Source organism: Eretmochelys imbricata, chromosome 11 (genome assembly GCF_965152235.1).
Source record: "Eretmochelys imbricata isolate rEreImb1 chromosome 11, rEreImb1.hap1, whole genome shotgun sequence".
Classification (NCBI taxonomy): Eukaryota; Metazoa; Chordata; order Testudines; family Cheloniidae; genus Eretmochelys; species Eretmochelys imbricata.
Window position 1 is genome coordinate 53,047,683 of NC_135582.1, and position 22,441 is coordinate 53,070,123.

Below are 22,441 nucleotides of genomic sequence, written 5' to 3' on the forward strand. Positions count from 1 at the left end.
CAGTAACCAGACTTTTGGTGTCCAGACTTTCTGGTTGAAAATTGGACACCTGGAAACCATAGTAAATGTTTAGAAGATTATACAAATCCAGTCTCCAAATCTAGATGTGTGCACAGACCGCCACATCTGGGTTTGTTTGTTTTTTTTCTATGTTGGGGACTAAACTTTGGAAATGAAAATGCAAGGTGTGCAGTTGCATGCACATTTGGCTGTTTTTCATGCACAACTCAAGCATACATTCTTCTTCTTCACCCTTTCCTTTTCAGTGAAATTCACCTTCCCCACAAAAATCCCCAGCAACAGATTCTATGCAGGAGTTTGCAGAAGAGGATCAATGCACACCAACATTATGAGCAGGCTGCTTCTCCTCTGTGACGCTATCTGGACCCTAAATATATAGGGTGCTGATCCAGTGCCCCGTTCCCTGGGTTTGACACCCAAATTCTCCCCTTTTCTGTTTTTTTCCTTTGTTCTTATATAAAGAACAACAAAACAAATCCTCAAGCCAAACTTCTTCTTGAGCTAAGTTGTTTCTAGTATTATCCCTGCAGGACCTCTTTCTCTGTCCTTAGTTCCCTCTACTGTAGAGAGAGATTTCTGCGATACAGTAGTAGGCCCCAGCTGAACAGGCTGTGTCACTGAATCTGCAGTAATAAATCTGTATCTCTGTGCGGAGTCCTAGAACCTGGCACACTGTCCCAGACTGTAACAGACACAACATACCTGGGCACTGTTCTTAATGGCTGACACTTTGTGCTCCACACTTCTTTGTCTTTCTGAAACTATGGAATTCTGCAATTGTTTTTCCAGTGGTCCCTAGAACAAATTAAATATGTCGTATGTAGACCATCTATGATCTCTTGAACAGCAAAGCTATTTCGCCTTACATAGAACATTCCATACAAATAACTCCACTCCAACATCTAGCACAGAAGATGGAATTTAGGGCTAGATCTTCAGCTGGTGTAAATCACTGTAGTTCCACAGACTGATAAACAACACCCACTGTATCTTGAGATCAGAACGGATAAAGGTAGTGTTGCAAACATTTTAAAATTTAATATATGTTTAACAAACAAGAAAATCCAAAATGAAAATATATTGTAGGAAGATTGTTATATTGCTGAAAAAATATTTTAATACCCCAGTGAGCACATACATTCTATTCACTTATTAACTTATTAACATAACTTAAATGAATCTGTCTGAATTTTTCCATCAATAGAACAGTTTTCACAAAATGCATATTGTACAGTTTGGGATTTTCTTGTGTGGTTTTTAAAAATATATTAACTTCTTTTAATAAGTTTATGGAGGGGATGGTATAATGGGACTGCCTACGATGGCATGTGGTCCATCGGCGACTCCCAGTGGCAAAAATCCCGAACTGCTGGAGACAGGACACTAGATGAGGAGGGCTCTGAATTACTACGGAGAATTCTTTCCCAGATGTTTGCCTGGTGGGTCTTGCCCACATGCTCAGGGTCTAACTGATTGCCATATTTGGGGTTGGAAAGGAATTTCCCCCTGGGTCAGTTTGGCCAAGACCTGGGTGGGTTTTCACCTTCCTCTGCAGCACTGGGCACGGGTCACTTGCAGGTTTAAACTAGTATAAATGGTGAATTCTCTGTAACTTGAAGTCTTTAAAACATGATCTGAGGACTTCAATAACTCAGCCAGAGGTTAGGGGTCTATTTCAGGTGTCCGTAAAGTTCTGTGGCCTGCAATGTGCAGGAAGCCAAACTAGATTATCACAATGGTCCCTTCTGTCCTTAAAGTCTATGATCATTAGCATAAGTATTATATAATAAATACAAGATAAAACTTAACAATGAAACTTGTCTCTTACAACACGAGTCAAAAACTGCTCCATGCTTCAGAAACACAGGCGCCGACTCCATGGGTGCTCTGGGGCTAGGGCACCCATGGGGAAAAAATGGTGGGTGCTCAGCACCCACCAGTAGCCAGCCCCCCATTAGCTCTCCCCATCCCCCCCAAGTGCCTCCCTCCCACTGGCAGGCCCTGCGGATCAGCGCCTCCCACAAACAGCTGTTTTGCATTTTGCAGGAGGCTGGGATGGAGGGGGGAGGAGTGAGGATGCGGCACACTCAAGGGTGGGGGTAGAGCGTGGGTGGGAAGATGTGGGGTGGGAAGAGGCAGGGCGGGGCCTTGGGGAAAGGGGTGGAGAGGGGCAGGGCCTGGGGCAAAGCAGGGGTCAAACACCCCCCAGCACTTTGGAAAGTCAGGGCCTGTGATCAGAAATAATGTCTTCTCTCCCAAGGCATTCCTATAGTTTCTTAAGATTAACAGTAACATACTGAAGTTACTTAAATTCATGTGTAAGGTCCTGATTCTGCACACACAAACGTGCACATGCTGTTTACATGATTTGGAGACAGAAGGCCAGATCTTGTCCTCCCTGTTCCTGTTGGTTTCATCATAAGAGAACTGAAATTGGTCCTCAGTACAAGTGATGAACCTGGCCAAAGCAGATTAATAAAATGTAATACGTTACCTGTACAGGCATGCTGGCTGCAGCCAATATCCTTCTCTCTTCTCTTAAGCAGTTTGAAATAATAACTGCTATGTGCATAGGATTACCATGATATTTTCCCTGCAAACATAAATAAATTGTAAATGTTAAAATTAAAAGAAATCTAGGGTCTTCCCTATGTAAATAATAAAAATCTTGATTTCATTGTCCACTGACTGGCCTTGTACAGGTTTAGGAGATTTCGCTCATATTTCCCACCATTGTTAACACTGATTCAGCTATAAACCAGTGTTAACCACAATGGGAGCCCTTATGTAGATAGCCTGCCTGCTGGCGACACCATTTTCAGCACCGTGTCATTTAGACTTTTTCTGAGCTGGGTTAGATGACACAGTGCTGGTACACAGTGAGCCATGTGTGTTAGGGCTCCCAATGATGCTAATGCTGATACAGCTGACAAGGTGTTAACAATGGCTGGAGTTTTTTGAGAATAAGCCAGCTTGATGCAATTGCATGACTTCTTTAAAGAGAAGTACTGCATACATTTATATGGTATTTATTATCATTTATTCACATCACAGCAGCACCTAAAGGCCCCTATCACAGTCCCGCTGTGTTAAGTGCTATACAAACACACAGAGCATGATGCAGTCCCTGCTCCAAAGAGCTTACAGTCTTACAACAGGCCAGTCACACAAGTAAGTTTAATGAGAAGGTAGGAGCAAATGGGGTGGGAGGACAAAGATTACAGTATAAATCAAAAGGCGTCTTAAGTAACTTATTTGTATGTCTAGATAATATGGAGGCTTCTACAGTAGTAGCAGATTTTTCGCCCTCTTTAAAAACAAATATGATTGCATTGATTACAAGAATCCGATAAAACATATTACTGCATGTATATTTATGATGCAATGCAGCATCCATTAGAGCCATTAAATATAGCCATGACTTATATGTAGCCATGGAACAATTTGACCTTCAAATGAAAACATATCTGGTTTGAGATGGTTTTCTTGTCAGCATATTTTTGATGCATTTTTTTTAAATCAGGTTTTCCATTTTCAATCCAGCATGTAGCATGCATTTGAGCAAGAAAACTATATATCACATAACAGCATAGTAACTATATAAGCAGAAAAGCCTTCCCCCGTACAGTATATACCAACAGACTTAAATCTGTTCTCATTTTAGCCAATCTCTTTGAACAATTTTCATTCCAAAAACACATGGAAGAAGCAGCTTTCATCCCAAGACAAGGAGCCCAATTTTCCTCTTATTCACACTAATGTAAACCAGGGGCAGAATCACTATCTTTAATGGAGTTATACTGGTTTAGAACTATTGTGAGATGAGAATCAGGCCAAAGGGGACCAAATATTAATAAAGTTTATGCTGTCTTTGGCAAACTGGAAAGCTTGTACCACTTCCCTGAAGCAGTGCCTTTCCCAATAATATTCTTTTGTACTTTTGCCTTTTTTTCTGTAATATTTGTTTACCTTAGTGTTTCTTCATATTTTTATTATCATTAGTATCATTAGTACAATTTCTCACGCTTTTCCTGAACCAAATACTTCGTCTCTTTTGCAGTGTTTCCCCTTCTCCAGCTTTCTAATTTAGTTTTCACTCTCCTCTGGCTTTGTTTCTATTAAGTATTTTTCCTATCCTTGCTTTTTCTTTGCCTGGCACAATCAGCTTCACAATTCTTAAAACATCTCATTAGTTCTTAAACCAGTTGTTCCATTGTCTGTCAACAGGGTGAGGATGCGTGATGGAAGAGTGCAGAGACTCGTCGTCTCTTGTCACATCCGCGTGACTGCACAGCTGAATTCTTAGCCGTAGTACTACATATAAAAAACAAAAAATGTACAAAAAAATCCCTTGGTGTTTTTGGATGAGGCATGGATAGCTGGAGGGTGTTTTTCATTGCTTACGCTGTCTGCAGTTGCAAGGCAGCATAGTATGAGAGAAAGACGGACTTTCAAGAGAAATACAAATCATTTTAATCACTGGGACTGGCTGCTTGTTATTAAACATTGTGCTTCCCCTAGTGTTGTGTTTCCAGGGCGAAATTGTACTGATGTAAAAGGCACAGGACTTTTGCAGTCAATTGAACGGGGAGTGAAGGGTTACCTTACCCTTCCCAGAGAAGCTTTTGACTTTCATCACACTGGGCAAGTCTACACTCAAGCGCTACACCGGCGCAGCTGCACTGCTGTAGCACATCTGGTGAAGATGCGCTATGCCGACTGGAGAGCGCTCTCCCATCAGCTTAATAACTCTACCTCCGTGAGAGGCGGAAGCTGTGTCGGCGGGAGAGCATCTCCCACTGATATAGCGCCAGTGTGGACAGGGCTTAGGTCGACGTAACTTATGTCGCTCAGGGGGTGTCTTTTTCACACCCGGGAATGCAGTAAGTTACATCGACTTAAGCGCAAGGGTAGTCCAGCCCTCAGTGTTGAAACAAGGCTTCAGAGTTAACCAGCTGAATGCTAAGTAATGTACCTTCTATATGGGGTAAAATAAACTTCCCACAGCTGCCACATGTGCTGTATCTCCTAATGTCCCTTTGAAGTGTGCTGAAAAGATTGTGACAAGTTCAAGGAGTTGTGCTTCCATTCACCAGTGAAGACTCTAACATCACCATGGACTCAAATTCACTATGTACATAACCTAAAAAGAAAGAATGTTCTACTATAGCAGTAATCTGTATCATTTGCTTTGGGGAATGAAGGGCAAGGGCTAGATTGTTGATTTTAGGCACAGCCCTGAGCAAGGTAGTGGTGAATAACCAGCACTATTCCAGGAGGCACTGCACGTCAGACACCCCTCAAAGGCACAATTCCCATCCTGCCTCCTCCTTGCTGTGGGTGAAGATAAGGGGAAGGTGTGTGGGTAAGGTTGTTGTTGGTCATTTACTGATCTATACAAACCCTTTCTTGCACCAGCTCAGCTGTGCTGGCCAGCGTGTTACAGGAGCAGAGCCAAACTTCTGCACATTCCTCAATTCTCTCTGCCTACTTCCCACCCACTGGCTCTGAAGGAATGAAGGAGAGTAAACAGGTGCACAATGCTTGCTTATCACTGCTCATGTGGACACAAGGGTGTAGCCCATGCAGTGGTACAAGGAAGCTTCTTACTCCCTTGTATGGGAGGGATAGCTCAGTGGTTTGAGCATTGGCCTGCTAAACCCAGGGTTGTGAGCTCAATCCTTGAGGGGGCCATTTAGGGATCTGGGGCAAAAATTGGGGATTGGTCCTGCTTTGAACAGGGGGTTGGACTAGATGACCTCCTGAGGTCCCTTCCAATTCTGATATTCTATGATTCTATGGGCATCTTGTCAAGCTAGCCCTCAGTAAATTCTGAATGAAACTTTGCTCCCACTTTCAACATACATGAAAGGAGATGAGGGGAACATGGGACATCATATGTGATCAGGGCTGGGATTTGAGGATATTCCTGCAGAGGACTGAAGCCTCATCCTGTTTGACTAGAGTGGTGTTTCATGAGGAAAGGGACAAGATTAAGGGTTGGCCAAATCCTCAACTGGTGTAAATTAGCATAACTTCCATTGAAATCAATAGCTAATTTATACCAGCTGAGGAATGAGCCCTGATGATTAATCGGTTAATGTTTGTCCATTGCTTAGCTAGTTCTTTCTAATTCTTATAGGTTTTGTTTGCTGATATTCTTTACTGCCCTATCTCCTACATTTGAGTGTTCTGTCCTGGATATGGCTGGCTGGAAGGAGTCTTTGCTGTGTCATGGTGTCTCCACAGGCAATCTGCAAGTGGACAGCCTGAGGAGTGGGGAGTCTGGGTTAGGCACTGCCCAGCAACAGAATCCCACTACCCTGTAACAAAATCTTAGGGTTTTGGCAGCATGTTTAATACACCACAGACCTGATCTTGCTGTCAGATTGTCATGGGCAGACCCTTATACCCATAAAGAGCCCCAGGACATAAGGGTCTGCCGACATGGATTGCAGAAGGCGATCATAACATGCAGTGACAGACCCATCTCAGAGATCTCTCTTTCAGTTTAGGCTGAGCCTTTGAGCCCATTTTAAGCCTTGGATTGGGGGGACTGCGATCAACTGAGGTCAGAGGGTCCGCATCAAGATGGCTGAGGAGTGGCCATCCCAAAGAACCAAAAGAGGGCAAAAACTAAATCCCTCAGACTCTAGTTTTTTGTCATTGCCAAGTGAAAGAGACAGGATTCAAACAAAAGCTGTTTTAACAAAGTCAACAAAAAATGAAATTCTGTGTTGGAGTCAGGAAATGTATTTACATAGAAAAGGCGTTTCAAAAGAAACTCTTGTCAGTGGGATGATTTAAAATCCCCCGCCATACGATCACCAGGTAACAGGGACTTTCCCAGCATTTCTACAGATACCAGTTGTACACAAAACTTTTTTCTTGTCTTTTTTTTTTTTCACAATGAAAAAAATTAATGACTTAGCTGTTTAAAAGACCAAAGTGATTAAGGGGGAATTAACTCCCTTCCCTCTCAGCTCCACAAAGCTCAAGTAAATAAGTTTTGTGTGTAATGGGGAGAGAATTCTCTCACTCCTCGCTCGCCACAGGAGTGCAGATCACCTCTGCAGCCTATGTGAGGCAGAGGCTGTGATTGGTTGGACCTGCTACATAGATGTTTCTAGACACAGGGGCAAAGTAAGCCCAGCCCCCTTTTTGCTACACACCCTAAAAAACCCTGTTCTGGACTATGGGGAGCTGGCATGGAGCTCAGCTCCATAGCTTCCCGGGAGTAGAAAGTCTCTGGTGTCCCACTTTGCCATTGCTCAGCAGCAGGACCAAACATAGTGCTGCTGCACTGGAAGCTGCTTTGGCATCAACACCAGTGGGTGAATTTCATCCTAACAGAACGTAGATAGTGTCTTAAAAATAACAAGATCAATGAAAGCTCATTTATAAGCTAGATTCCATCACCCACCTTGTCTCTGCTATACAGAAGAACATCTTTAAAGACTTAATGTCCCAACCCGTTTTATACAACTCTCAATTAATATTGTATTTGCTGCTGAAAAAAGTATGCAGATAACCACCCAGTTTTCTTCAATATCAGTTTAAATTCTCCACAAAAACTCCCATTCTGGGTCAATTTTGCCCTTAGTTAACCAATGTAGTTGAAGAGAATTTGGCTAATCATGAATTTAGCCATTGAGTGAGAAGCAGAAAATGATCTCCCAAAACTGGAGGGTCAAAAAAAGATGATGGGGGTAGAAGAAGATGGGGAAAATTGAGAAAAGAGCCTGAAGTCAGGGAATCCAATCCAATCCTAGATTGTGATATAATGTACCATGCCATCCTGCCAGCCACCAAAGGAGAGTACAGATTCCACAATTAGGCAGTATTTTATTTGTTTGTGTACATAAAAAACCATCAAGTATCTTGATAAACACTTCACTCTTACAGCAGTTTTCTATTGTGAATAAGTTTTAAACCGAGACAGTGGGAAATCTTTGCTTCCTTCAGTTATTTCCTATAACTTGATTTCAAGCCTCTGGGTTTTTCTTATAAGTGTTGATGGGCTTATTAATACCTAACATAGCCTAAAGGAAGGCCAACAGAGAAGAGAGCTGGGGTGAACTTTGCATCTGAAAGTTTTGTTTTTATTGTTAAATGTCAAAAATATTTTCCTGCTCCTTTCCTTTGTTTCCTAAATATAAAAGTATTTCCTTTCCTAACATTTACATAGTGATCTACAATAAATAACTAATTAATATTTGGACAGGGTTTTTTCTCAGTAACTACCAGGACACTGTTAAATGAAGCGAACAGTTAGTGGAAAATGCTTTCATTCTGAACAGGTGAAAATATTCTCTGAATGCTGATGACATTTACTAAGAAAAAACCCCCATACATTTCCCAGAGAGCATATAGATTCTGCACTCCATATAAGACAACTGATGAGGTACAAATATCTTAATAGATCATGAAGAAAAAGAGAAACCGATTACTGCTAAAACAGTTAATTCACAATAACCTTTCGAGATAGATATTTTTGGCCAAGTTTTCAAACAGCTTGTAGAAGTATGTCCCATATTAATAAATACAAAATCTTGCATGTGCGGATGCGGAAAGGCATTTGTGCAGGCTAAATGGGGGACTGCATATTTAACTAGTTTTAGACTGTAATTATTATTTGGTGCCTAGAAACTCCTTTCTATGTGCAAATGTGGAGTTTTGCTCAGGTAAATCCAGAATTCTCCTGCACCCCCTCAGTCTCTTATACCTCTTCAGTTCCTCTCTTGCTCCCTACAGTCTCTTATCATCTTACAGTTTCCTGCCCAGACCCCTAATCATAGAGCTCACAGCCATCTTCCCAGGCAAGCTTCAGTTGGACTGAAAATGGTGAAAGTAGGCAGCCATCTTTACTAGAGGCAGCCTCACTGCAGAATACAAAGACTGCTGGGAAACTTTGGCCATCTTAACTGAAAACAGCTTGCTTCATCTCCATTGAAAGTAATGAGAGGGTGGCCATTTTGAATATGGGAAAATTCATAAGTTTGATGCTAGCAGTTGTAAGATCATGGAAAACTAAAAAACACCAAGACTTGCTATAACAATACTACAGTATCTAGCTCCTCTTTAGTGCTTTTCATCAGCAAACCTCAAAGTGCTTCACAACGGGGTCAGTATCATTTGTGATTTTATGCTAGAGTTGGCAACTGTTTTATTGCTTAATGTGAAACAAGTCACCTAGACCAGAGAGTTCTCAACATTTTTTATAGTGTGGACCACAACTTAATTGACCGACTGTCTTGTGGACACCTCCTTTCTCATTTGTGATCATGTGGGTCACCTCTTTCACACAGTTCATCAACAAATCATGATCTCATAACAGTCCTATAGCAACTACAGCAATTGCTTATATGGTAAATTAATATAAGTATTTAATTCTTAGCTTTGCTTCAGGTGATATACCAGCTGAAAACAAAGAGGAACAGCCAGCACCGTGTACTTCAAACTGTACTAAGACCTGATCAGATTTTTACAAGCTACCCCCAGCTTTACACAGACCACAAGTACAGGCTCTGCAGGTCACTAATAGTGGATATACTTCAATGGAAGTGACTCTGGTATGCACCAGCTGAGAATCTGAATGACTGTGTGGACAGTGACTAAAGCAGGGGACTGGAAGTTAGGACTGTTGGGTTCTACTTTTGACATACACTGACCTGTTGTGTGATCTTGAGAAAGTCACTCACCTGCAAAGGACTCTCTTTATTTTTTTAATTGGGCTTGTGTCCTTTTTGATTCTTTACAAAAATGTTTTTAGGTTTGGGGGATTTTTCCCTGCTTTTTTTAAAAAAGTAGAAGTATCAGGGATGTCAACTCTGGTCTTCCCAGGTTTTGTTAGAGGGCCTACTGGATGGCTCAGAAGATGTTGGTTGGGGGGGTGTTGTTGCTGAATCTTTTACAAAAGTTTTCATTCCCCAAACTGTTAATTTTTTATTGAAGTTAAACAGGGGTTTAAAAGACAGGGTGTTTAAACAGTTTGACAAAAATCCTTTCCCTTCCCAATTGCTCATTTTTCACTCTCCTGATTCTTGTAATAGCCTCACTTTACTAGATCTCCAGTCACCCCCATACAGTCTTCCAGGCTGTACAGATCTTCAATTTCCAATTTCTTTTTTAAAGGCAGGAAAAAACTGTTTTTGTTTTTTGTTTCATTTTGTTTTTAGAAAAAAACTCCAGACCTTCTTTATGCCTCATAAAGAAGAACAAAAAGCACAACCCACCCTTGTTTTCCTTTGCATTTTTTTCATTCCACCTTTAAAAGGCTAGCAAATCCTTCAAAGGATTCTTTCCCAATTCAGTCTGCCTCCGTTTACCCATCCATTAAGTAGGTATGATAATACTTACTGTACCTCTCTCATAGGTGTTATGATTCTTTGTTTATAAAGTGCTTGAGAATTCTCTAAAGGAAACTTTTCAAGTCTGGAGTATTATTATTAAAAGGACTTTCAGACAGCCATTATGCTTCTGTTTTATCTAGGTCAAAGAGGAAGTACCTGTGTGAGTATCTATTTACTGTACTTATCTTATACTTATATTTTAGATTCCCCTCCCCCATCATCCTCAGGATGCATGAAAGAAGAGAACTCAAAGGCAACCTCCTTCTTTTAGGCAATTCTCATGATATGGGGAAGTCCTAGAATGTACATATACAATTCTGTATTTCCCCTCTTCATCAATGCCCGCCTACTGTAAACTGTGTAATTTCCAGGATCTCATTAAATTCCTTAGGACACACAGAACTAAACTTTAATAATTTGTGGTCAGATAAACAGCAGAGTTTAATTAGTGCAGGCCAGGTCACCATCTCCCATAGAGAAACACAGAGCTGTGGGAGGAGGGAAACCCAGAAAATTTAATGCAATGAAATGTATAGAATTTGCTACTAAGCATCCCCACACAGCGGAAGAGACCTGGGGCCCACTGGAGTTTGCAGGAGATGAACTTTCCTTTCCACTCCATTTGTGATATCAAAGTGTTTTCCCTAATTTACCAGTAATATTTGTTGATCAATGCTATTTGGTGAGAGAGAACACATTCTGGTAAATTGCATGTCAGACTGACTTCAAGTCATTTTGTAATTTCACACAGTTACTGACATTAACCAGGATGTGTATTCTATTTTGATTATACAAATAATTTAACTTTGAAAGAATCTTCTGTGATTACTTAAAATCTGTGTGAGACCAATTTCTGCCTCATATCCCGATTGGAGTCTTTGGTTATTATGGGTCATTCAATGCGAGGATGCTGAATAGCAAGCCTATTTAAGGTAGAAAATTAAGTATACACTTCTACTTTCACAATACATTATACAGCAAAGGTTAGTCAAACCCATAATCTCATTGCGATGGGGGGGAGATGGTGGCAAAGGAAGAGGATTGACCGATTTATTTTTCTCCTACAGTCATTCTATACTAGAGCATTAGTAACAACCTCCCAAGATGATACTTGCTTCAGAACTTCACCGTCAGGCCCCAGTAGATCAGGACTGAGCACAGACTATAAGAGTTTCTCGCTCCCATCTATGAGCCAATTTACATTTGTAAGTCCTATAAACACCAGTAAACATGTACACGAAGTGTTAGCGTTGAGTTAAACAAGCAATAATTAGGAATTAGCCTGCCAATAGAATATGCGTTTCCACTCTAGTAACACAATTTCCATTCTTACATCTTGTCTGAATTAGAACAGTTCTCTTTAAAAATTCCCCACCACCAGAAAGCTCCACAGTTTCACCCAACCAGCTGTAGCTTTTTAGTATTCCCTGGCTGCAAAGACCCTCCCTAGTTTAGATTGCCTGCACTGGGACTGGAACAAAGATTTGTACTGTCTGAAGCACTGGGACAAACCAGCCTAACCCTGTCCATAACTGAAGGTCCGCCCCCTTACTTAAGGGGGAGGAACTTCTAAGCCCAGGCTACAGCTGATTACTGTGGACAACAAATAAAAGAAACAGGAATGGAAATGAGGTCAAAGGTTGAAAAATCAGGGATCCGGGGGGGGCAATGAGTAGAGATCCCCTGATAGCACCCACTGCTCCTCAAAGGTGTCTAGGGAGTCAGTGGATACTGCCCAGATGAACTCCGCCTGGAGGTGTGTTTGGATAATAGACTGGAAATAGGCCCCCCAGTCACAGAGCACCTGCCTGTCCAGCTTCCTCCTTCTGGTGGAACAAAGATTTGTGTCTATCCTTGAACCCTAGCTAAGAGGGAAGCACCTTGCAAAACATTAAAAACTCTACTACTGGTCTACGGTTAAGGTTGACCCAACGAAAACTGCTTTATTCACACTGGTCCCTGCATAGGTTACAATGCATGGGCCTTTCCAAAACAGATTGCTTTTGGTGATGTGGGTGTCCCAGAGCCTCAATGGCTCACATAGGTTGGGACTGTCCCAGGATACAAGCCTTTTGGCTAGAAGCAGGCAGGAGGATTAATATGATAATGGTTACCTTCTTTAACGTTAATTCTCAGAAGTGTGTTTTGAGATCTATCCCATCATCTTGGAAACGCTCAGGGAAAGCTTGGTTGTCTTGAGCAGTGCTTCTAGCTAAATGACTCATATTGCTTAGATAGAAAAGCGGACTGCCTTGAGGGACAGAAGTTTAGCACAGCAACTGGACTGTCCTGGTAGCTAACAAGTGGGTAACATTTCAGAGAACAGGGACCTTAGATAAACTTGAAAAGCTTTTGTGTGACTTTTTAGATACCTTTGATTAATTCCTAGGGAACAGAAACAAATGTCCAGCTCCTTTCTCCTCTCTGCCTCCCTTCTTTCCTTCCCCTCCCTTTTCCAATGTACTACCTTTTTGTTCTTCTGCCTTTTTTATCCCCAGTTCCTTATTTTGGGTGGGGGAATCAATTAAATAAAGAAAATCCCCCACCCTAGCTAATGTACTGGTGGCAGGCTGGCTAGCTCAGTTGGCTAGAATGGTCTATAATGCAAAAGTCATGGGATTATGCCTTCTCCAGGCCAAGATTTTTAGTGGGGCGTGCTGGTGGTTAAAGTATGTTACCCATTGGAGCAGGATGTTAATCATGAAAACTAATAGTTAATCAGTCTTATACAGCAGAACACATTAAATATACCTTTCCTATTTGTTATTTACCCACTAGGATTTAATGCATTATTGTAGGCCAAATTCGCACACAGGGGACTGAAGGAGACAGAGAAAGGATGATGGTAGGCCCAAGGGGTGCTCAGTAATGAGATCTAGAGCTTGTCCTTCACAGGTCACAGGATCAAATCTAGCACAGGTCACTAGCAACCAAAAGTTTTTAGCAGCTAATGGCTTATTTGACCTCCATTCACTTTACAGAGATAAGAGCCCCCACTGGTATTAATTCACACTGCTGATGTCAGCGTTAGGATTGAGTTGCAATAAGGGGAAGTTTTCACACCTGCGTCTTGACCGGCATCTGGCTTGTGGATAAATAGTGGAATTCAGTCTGCTGGGTTGTTAATCTGGTATTGTTCATGAGTACTAAATCTACATGAAAAGATTTTAAAAAAACAATTCTGCTCTTGGGCCTCAAAGGTAACATTTTAACACTGAGCATTAAAATAAATATATTGTATAAAAGGAATGATATTTCAAGTGAGGCAATATGGCACTACAGTGGGCATTAAAAGACAACACTCTATCTTGTTCTGAGTATTTCTTTATATGTTCCATTCTCACCCTGTTATAATCTTTAACAGGAAACTGCAGCTCACACTTCAATGGCTATTGTTTCCATCCTCTGCAGCTGCTTCTCAGTACCGTGTTTGTTAGAAATATTTGTTAAAATGCCAGTTGGAATCTCCTATTTCACAGCATACGCTGTTTTTGTCACTTTCCTTTGTTGCTGTGAAACAAAACAATTTTAGGAAACATCTGTCACATTTTTTCTTACTGGGGAAGTGACTTCTGTAACCATGTTGAAATAAGAAATTTAGTCTCTCTCTCACCCCCTCCCCCACACAGACTAATTGTTGGTGGGAGGGTGGTTATTTACAGGTAGGGACTGATATTGTCATATGCGTGAAACACTGATATAATATCAGTGACAAACTGTCAAATGACTTACTGTGCATGTAAAGCAGAGTTATTATTATTTATTATTTGCATTACAGTAGCACCTAGAAGGTTCAATCTGATCACCAGTATTATTGCATTCATCACTCTCACAGGTACTATCTGATCAAAAAACAATTTATGTGCAAAAAAGCAAAGTCTAAAAAGAAATAGTTTAGCCATACAAAGATGGGACATCCTTAAAAACAACTATATTAGCAAAGGGCTAGACATTTAGAAGACATCTAGACTCATAGGAGTCATGCTGGAGGTGAAAGGTGGGACGTTGGCTGCTCATTACCCGAGTCATCCTGCTAGGATAGGGCCCAAGATGGGAGGCTGCAAAGGAAAAATGTGAGATTTAGCACATACTGCAGATGAACAATCTGCACTAACCAGTTTGGCAGGGAAGAGGGGTTTTGACGATGTTCCCTTGAGAGACCATGCTCCCTTGGGACTAAGATTACACAGCTGGCACATTAGCCATTCTCCTTCCCTAGAGCATCAAGTTAGATTCCTTCCCAGCTGCTAAAGGGGACTGGAGAGTGGAGAAGAGGCTCCCTAAGCCCTTTTCTCCTTCTAGTGCAACTGGGCAATGAAAGGCAGGATTTGGCCGACACTTAGGTTTAACTTAGCCCACATCATAAACCCATGAGAAAGCGACGTTGTGGTTGAGGAGAAAAGTTACAGTGCAGCAATTCTACATCAAGTCTTTCCACATAAGAATGATACTTGCAACACTGACACCTGTTTCTTTCCCTAACCCCTACCAACCAAAAGTAAATATATAAAACAAAATTAAAAAATTTTGACCAACACACACAAAAGCCTACCTACCCCTAAGAGATATGAGCCCTCCAAAACAGAAAAGTGCAAGAGACTTTATGAAGTCCACTAGTGACTTCTCTATTCTTGATTTTTGCATGGGAGGCACTCAGATACTACAGTGATGGGTAATAAAATAGAACCCTAAGATAAAGAGATGCATATAAATAAAACTCAGTTCATTGTATGCTTCATCCACAACAACAAAAGGAAAGAAAACAGAGTTGATTGGAAATTTTGTCAAAAGTTCTTTCAATGGAAAATTATTATTTAATTGAAACAGAATTTTCCACAAAAAATGTCTAGGAAAATTTTATCAAAAACAGACAATTTATTTTCAGTTTTCAGCAGCAAAAATGTTGGTTGCTTTTTTTTTTTTTTTGTGCGGGGGGGTTGTTTGGTTTTTTTTGGCTACTTAAGTTAAGTAAGGCTGGCAGGCAACATTTTCAAATTTACTTAACATTTTTATCTGACTGCCTGCATTTTGTAGTTGAGGTGAAAACCTGAAAATTTCACAAAAAGTTCAGATGAAAACAAAAAAAAATTATTTATTTTTGTCAAGAATTTTCATAGGGCACAAGATGCTTTCCAACCAGTTCTAAAGAACAACACACATTTCCCTGTAGTTTAGCTGTACCGTGTAAGTCTCTATAAATGATTTTGAATGAGATGGTGAGAACTAGGTCTGTGCCAAAACACAATGGATGCATCCTGTTCTCCTCACTCAGTTTTTATTCAGTCCTTTTCAGGACAAACTCCCAGCAAAGGCTGAATAAAAACTGAGGCCCAATCCTGCACTGAGATCTGCTTGCATGGACTCCTGCACCCTACAAACTTATCACAACCTATATGGAATCCCACTGACTTCAACAGGGTTCCATCTGCGTGCAAGGGTTCCTTCTATCTAGTACATATCTTTGCAGGATCAGAAAAACAAGGAGTTTGGTATTTGGTCCCAAAAGAATAAAAATTCCCACCCTTGTCAGGTGTTCTTAGGATAGTCCCTTGATGCCGTATCCAGTGTTTGGTTCCGAATGGATGGTAAGAGAATAACACTTCTCTGACTTTGCTCAAGTCAGTCTCCTAACGCTGAATCTACAACATGACAAGCAGTGCCTCCGAAAGTCCATTTTGATATATGTGATTGATGTATAATAATAGGATAAATCCTGAAATTACTCAGTTTTACTCAGGCAGCCAGTGAAGTAAATGGGCCAGATACTAACAGGGCCGGATTTAGGGGCAGGCGATCACCTAGAATGCCTGGCTGGGATGGGGGAGGAGGGCGCCAGGCTCGGGGTGCTGTTTTTGTTGTTAGCAACAAAAGGGAAAATAGAATGTTTGAATTAAAATGTTTCAGGTATTCTGTATGTGAATTCATTTTTCACTAACCTCCTAGAACGTTCTGGACCTTTGTAGAATCTCGTGGAACCTTCCAGACTTTCTGAGAACTACATTTTCCTTGAATCTTCTAGAATATGGTCAGCCATGCCTTTGCTGGTATATAAGAAGTGGTGAGTCACCAGTCAGTCAGATATAAGAACAAAGTGAAAGACCAGTTGTGATATTGTGAATCTTGTTTTATTATGTAATAATAAAAGTGTATTTGTGTTTTAAGACTTGAAGAGTGTAAGTAGTGACTAATAAAGGACATATTTAATGAGACGCCAGAGATATCTATTGAACTCCTATCTACGCAACAATATAAAAGAAATACTGTTACTTCATACTTCACACGTAATGTCTGATGACTTTCTAAGACTGTGGAACATAGACTTTTGCTATCCCTAATACTGTCTGTTTTCCCCCATAGAAAATAAAAGATGCCCCTGAAGAAGCCTTCAGGAGCTGAATATAGAAAGCGGAAAGCTCAGTTGCAATCTAGTTTGCAGCAAGGGGCAAATCTGATGGGAAAATATCTGAATCAGAACAACATAGATCGGGCTTTCGGCAGTAACGATTGTCCCAGTGCAGAAGAAATTGAGCAAAGTGTAAATGACAGAAGTCCTATTACTACGGAATTAGCAGATTTACCCGATGGTAAGGAATGGAAATGTGAGGCAAGTGATGGAGAATCATCCAGTTTTCCTGGCAGCGTAAAGGCGACTGGTGATAAAAAATAATGTGGCTCACATGAAAAGGAGAGTAATGACAAAGAAAAATCTGGTTTACATGAAAAAGAGAGAAACTATAAAGAAGAATCAGCCTTGCATGATGACAGAAATGGCAGGGAGAAAAACTGACACCACATATCGATATACCAGATCTTGCTTTATGGCTGGCGATCCTAAACTCTGCTGATATTGATCGTACAATTTTGAACGGGCCAAGCAAAATCAAGGATGTGACGTTTCCAGTAAATGAGCAGAAGCAACACTGCTCAAAGTCACACTCTGAAAAAGGGCTCAAGAATGGTGAAAAACTGAATTGGCATTGGCTAGTTTTCTCAAAATCAACTGACAAAGTGCCCTGGTTTTGTTGCAAAATATTTGACAAGAATGCCAAATCATTGCTTGCACTTTCCAGGTACAATTATTGGCATAACTTAGCTGATGTTCTGAAGTAACATGAAAAGTCACCCAGCGTTGGAGGAACGTGCTCAAGCATCTGATCTCAATTACCTTCTTCCTTGCAAAGAATAATTTGGCCTTCCAGGGATCATCAGATAAGTTGTTCATTTAACATAACAGTAATTTTCTCGATTTGGTAGAGCTCCTTGGGAAATACGACCATGTTATGTGTGAGTCAAGTAGTTCATAAAGAAGCTATGGATCATTACTGCAGCAAAACAGTTGGAAACAAATTGATTGACCTTATGGCAAGGAAGGTGCTTGATACATATTGATTATTACGCCGTAATAATGGACTGCAGTCCTAATATTAATCACAGTGAAAAGTTGTCATTTACAGTAAGATACGCTGATGACAAGGATGGCTATATCCAAGTAAAGGAACACTTTATCTGTTTCCGCTCTGTGGATGACTCTACTGGAAAAGGCCTGACAAAACTGCTTATGAATGTTTTGAATGAGAATAAAATAAAGCTTCAGGATTGCTGTGGCCAAGGCTACAACAATGGTGCAAATATGAAGGGAAGAAACAGTGCCGTCCAGGCAAGGATCCTTGTGCTGAATCCAAGAGCTTTCTTTGTGCCTTGTGGCTGCCATTCCCTCAAACTGGTTGTGTCAAATGCAGCAGCATCATCTTTAGATTCCATATCTTTCTCTGGAGTACTGCAAAGGATATACACCCTGTTTTCAGCATTAACTATCAGGTGTAAGATCCTCATGTACAATGTTACAAATCTGACCATGAAGCCTCTAAGTGACACTTACTGGGAGAGCTGCACTGACAGCATAAGGCCAGTGAGGTACCAAGTGACTGAGGTTTATGATGCCCTGATGGAACTGGCGCAGCTGAGTAAAGCTGTGGCTGGAATCAGAAATGAGGACAAAGCCTGGCAAACCAGATCACTGACTTCTGGTATCAATTGTGGTTTGGCACGATATCCTGTTCCAAGTAAACGTTGTAAGCAAGGCGTTACAACAAACTCAGTCGATGGACATCGCGACTGCGACTACTTTGATGAAAAGCTGCCTTGATTTTGTTGTGGCCTACAGAGACAACAGATTTGAATATGCCTCACTGCTGCCAAAGAAATAGCAAAAAGCTCCAGTGTTAAGCCTGTCTTCAAGGAAACTCATATTCATTGCAAGAAGAGACAGTTTAGTTATGAGGGCAGAGATGAGGTGACGGGAAGCTCGGAAGAAAAATTCAAAAGGGAATTGTTTTGTTCATTCGTTGATACTGCTTGAATGTCCATCATAGAAGGGTTTAGAAAAATGAAGCACCACAAAAAGACCTGGGCTTTTTGCATGACCTTAGTAAGCTGCCAGCGGACAGGAAAACACTCTTGAACAATTGTACGGACCTTTACCGGATGCTGACACCTGGAGAATGTTCAGACATCAATGATAAAGACCTCTGCCAAACTGGACAACATCCATCACATTTTGCAACATGGGAAGCATACTCTCCACTCCAAGTTTTCCAATTCATTCATGAGGCACAGCAGACAGGCATTTTTCTTAATGTGTGGATAGCTTTGAGGATTCTGCTCATGCTACTGGTCACAGTCAAGAGTGGTGAGCACAGTTTTTTTTGTTTTTTTTTAAAGCTCAGGATCATTAAAACATATCTTTGATTGATGATGGCACTTGAAAATGCCATTGACCAGTCTTTTGATCTCTCTGATGCTGTGCTTCAGTTCACGAGGGCAAAGGCGAGGAAAAACAACCTCCTGAACTAAAGGACTAGGGTTGACATTCTAAGACCATCACCTACTGCAACACTGTTTAATACTGGTCCACGCAATGTTGGTGCACAGTTCAATTGCTTGATGTTAGTACATTTCAGTTATTCTTCAAATTAAAGTTTCTATAAGCGCAGAGAAAAGGATATGTTTATTTGCTTACATATGGCATGAATAAATACAGAGTTACAGATCATAGCATGCAAATTTATTGTCTTATGACAGGGATAAATCATGCATGCAAATCGTGGATCAAAGTCAAGAAATGGGCTACAATTGCAATAAAAAATAAAATATTTGAAAGGTTAACAAATGGGTGGGTGTCAAAGATGCACCTCACCTGGGTCGCCATTTGGGTTAGGGCCAGCCCTGCACACTTAGATCCTTACTCAGGAAAAGCTCCCATTCCTTACTCTCCCCGCCCCCCTCACCCTGCCCCAGTTGGCTAGTTCATATACTTCCTTTACATTCAATCAGAGTTTTGCATTAGGTGGGAAATCCAGATTTTTGTCCAATAGTATGAACTGCTACACAATAACCCAAAGCTTGAATGCTAAATAGGTGGAGGAGCTCTCCTTCCCATTTGTCTTCAACTTCTTGAGATGTTATGTTATAACTGCACGTCCTTCACTTCCCCACTAAATATCTTTTTTTTTTTTTTTTTGTGGGTTACACTGTGCCACTGACTTAAGCAGAGTTCCTCCACTGATTTCAATGGTAAGATTTGCTTAAGAATCAATGACCTAATGTGACCCCGTGTTTTTAAATGCCAAAAGCAAACTGTTCTAATTAAGGAGCAGGTATCTCAATATCAGAGGGTAAAGTTTGGCTTCAGTTACAAGTAGGAATGATTTCTGCCTATTCTTCATTTGTTTATATCGTAAACCTACCATATAATGTGTCAGTCTCTGTTCATTTTCTTGTGCACCAAATTCACCCACACATTATGGGGAAGGGAAATAATATATTTGAAAATATGTTGCGAGTTTAAAGTTGAAGGATAAAAGGAATGTGACTCATTTTGCCTTTGATTCTCATTTTATAAAAATCCTACCTAAGCCATTTCAAAATATGTTTAAAAACAAAATATAATTGGTCACGGTCTAAGGTTATGTCTGCTGTGTTTCATCTTGGAACTAATTCTTAGAAATGATAGCAGACTCTTCTCCTACCTACAGTCTTCTCATTTTATCTGGTCACTTACGTCTAGGCTCAACACCTCACCATCACACTGTTGTCGTAGCAACAACAAAAATTGTATTTGTGACTAATCTGGTTTGCTTCCCTCCACCTGATTTCTTTAAGCATGAGCAAGTACTGTAGCTGTATACTTCTATTTTTTTTCCCCCTTCCTCCACTTCATCGGTTCATAGTACTCCTATTCATGTGAATAGGAGTTCTATGGACAGATATAAGGAAAATAAGACCTTTCATAAGTAAACCTGCTGTAATAGCGTCCACCCAAGATCATAGCAATGACAGGTTAACCTCATCTCTATAGCTTTCATTTTCTTGAACCTAATTTACTGAATACAGAAATAAAAAACAAAACCAAAATAAACAATGTCCAGTGTTTTAGCCTAAAACTTTGATGTACATCGTGCCAGTCATGTAGAGAAATCCTCAAGCAATTTATAGACTGATTTATATCAGATTAATACCAAGAAATGGTATTTCAGCCAAGGAGTGGATAGAGGAGTAAACAATAGACACATGCATTACGAAGGAGTTGGTAGCAACTTTAAGTTTGACCAGCACTTTCCATTATCACACAGTTTTCAGTGGCTTGTAACTTGGCCAGATTTTAACCATTCAGACATAAGTTTCCCGTACTTGCTCTCTGCCTCAAGCTGCTTTTTTTTTTTTTTTTTAATTTTAATACTTTCTGCTAAATTGGCTATTTCTGAGAATGAAGTTAATTAAAAATTGGTAGTTTTGCTAATGTTACAAGATTAGGGTGCCTAGAGCCTTGCATAGGAATTGTTTTTAGTATTTAACTTGAAATAAATAATAAATGAAATGCTTTTTCAGCTGTTTCTTTGAAGTCTAATATCTTCATGGTTTAGAGCAGGAACTTGAAATTTGATTGAAGGTGCGAACTGTCCTAAAGGTACACAGATGTCTTTTGCTGTTTCCATGAAAATCCATCAGATCTGAAAATAATTATTTACGCTTTCTCAGCAGCGCTTGTTAAAGGTTTGCAATCTCTGAATGTTCCATCTGCACTGTGCCTCCTCCAGCCCCACTCGCCATCCAGCTAAATTGAGCATGTTCCCCCACTCCACTTTCCTGCCATCTGCACTGAGCATACTCAAAACCTGAGGTCCAGATTGGATGCAGCAGCAGCATTGCTTTGGCCAGGGAAGGAGGGCTGGGCTCGAAGGAGACCATGAGGTCTAGCGTCAGCTCTTCTACTAACTGGTTTTAATAATTCAGTGCACTTCACAACTTTTATTACTGAGCAAGGTCTCATACCTCTAACTTAGGAGGCAGGCATCTCCCACCTATTAATGATTGGACAACTGAGAAGCTGCACAAAGACACTGCAGGAAGAGCTGTGAATAGAAATCTGTGTCGAGTATGGGAGACGCAGTCGCATTGATAGCCACTAAATGTGCCAGATCTATGTGTTTGGCTGAGATATCTGTAACCATTAGACACAACTCCCCTCCAGAGCCAGGAACATAACTGTAGAGATAGGTTTGTAGAAGATTATAATTTAGAGATGCTCCCTCATCAGGGACAATATTATGTCAAAGGAATTTAGAGATGTGCCCTGACAGTGGGGGTTGGGAACTCTGTATGGCTGCGTGCAGCTGTTCATCAGAGATGCTTTCCAGTTTGTTTTACTCAAGTTTTATTCCTGTCTCATTCACTGGTTTGTTATTTAATGAACCCCAAGATCATTACAGCAACCAAACAATCCCGACTCCAAATATTCCATTGCCACCTAGAAAATAGTTGTGCAAGGCACTGATAATGTGTGTGTTGTGTCCCTTTGTAAAGGCTGGTTCACCCGAATGACATTATAACTTGTGATAATTAAAGATATATCAAAATGTGTTTTAAGCGTCATTGGAAAATAGCATCTCTAGTAGATAGGGCTCTTCAATACCAGATTGGTAAATGCAGTGGATTGCTCTGCTCTCTTCCCTCTGAGTCTCTGTGAACAGGTTCTCCTGTATGGTCCTGGGGGTTGGGGATGCCTTTCA

At 40.7% G+C, this 22,441-nt stretch overlaps 1 protein-coding gene across 1 annotated transcript in view; it reads right to left on the reverse strand.

Moving 5' to 3' along the window:
- Positions 1 to 22,441, reverse strand: part of STAT4 (signal transducer and activator of transcription 4) — a 57,739-nt gene that overhangs the window by 29,206 nt on the left and 6,092 nt on the right. Inside the window, exons 3-4 of the mRNA XM_077829906.1 lie at positions 2,516 to 2,614; positions 724 to 816 (exon numbers count right to left, since the gene is read on the reverse strand). Coding sequence (XP_077686032.1) covers positions 724 to 816; positions 2,516 to 2,614 — 192 coding nt within the window. The remainder of the gene's footprint in view (positions 1 to 723; positions 817 to 2,515; positions 2,615 to 22,441) is intronic.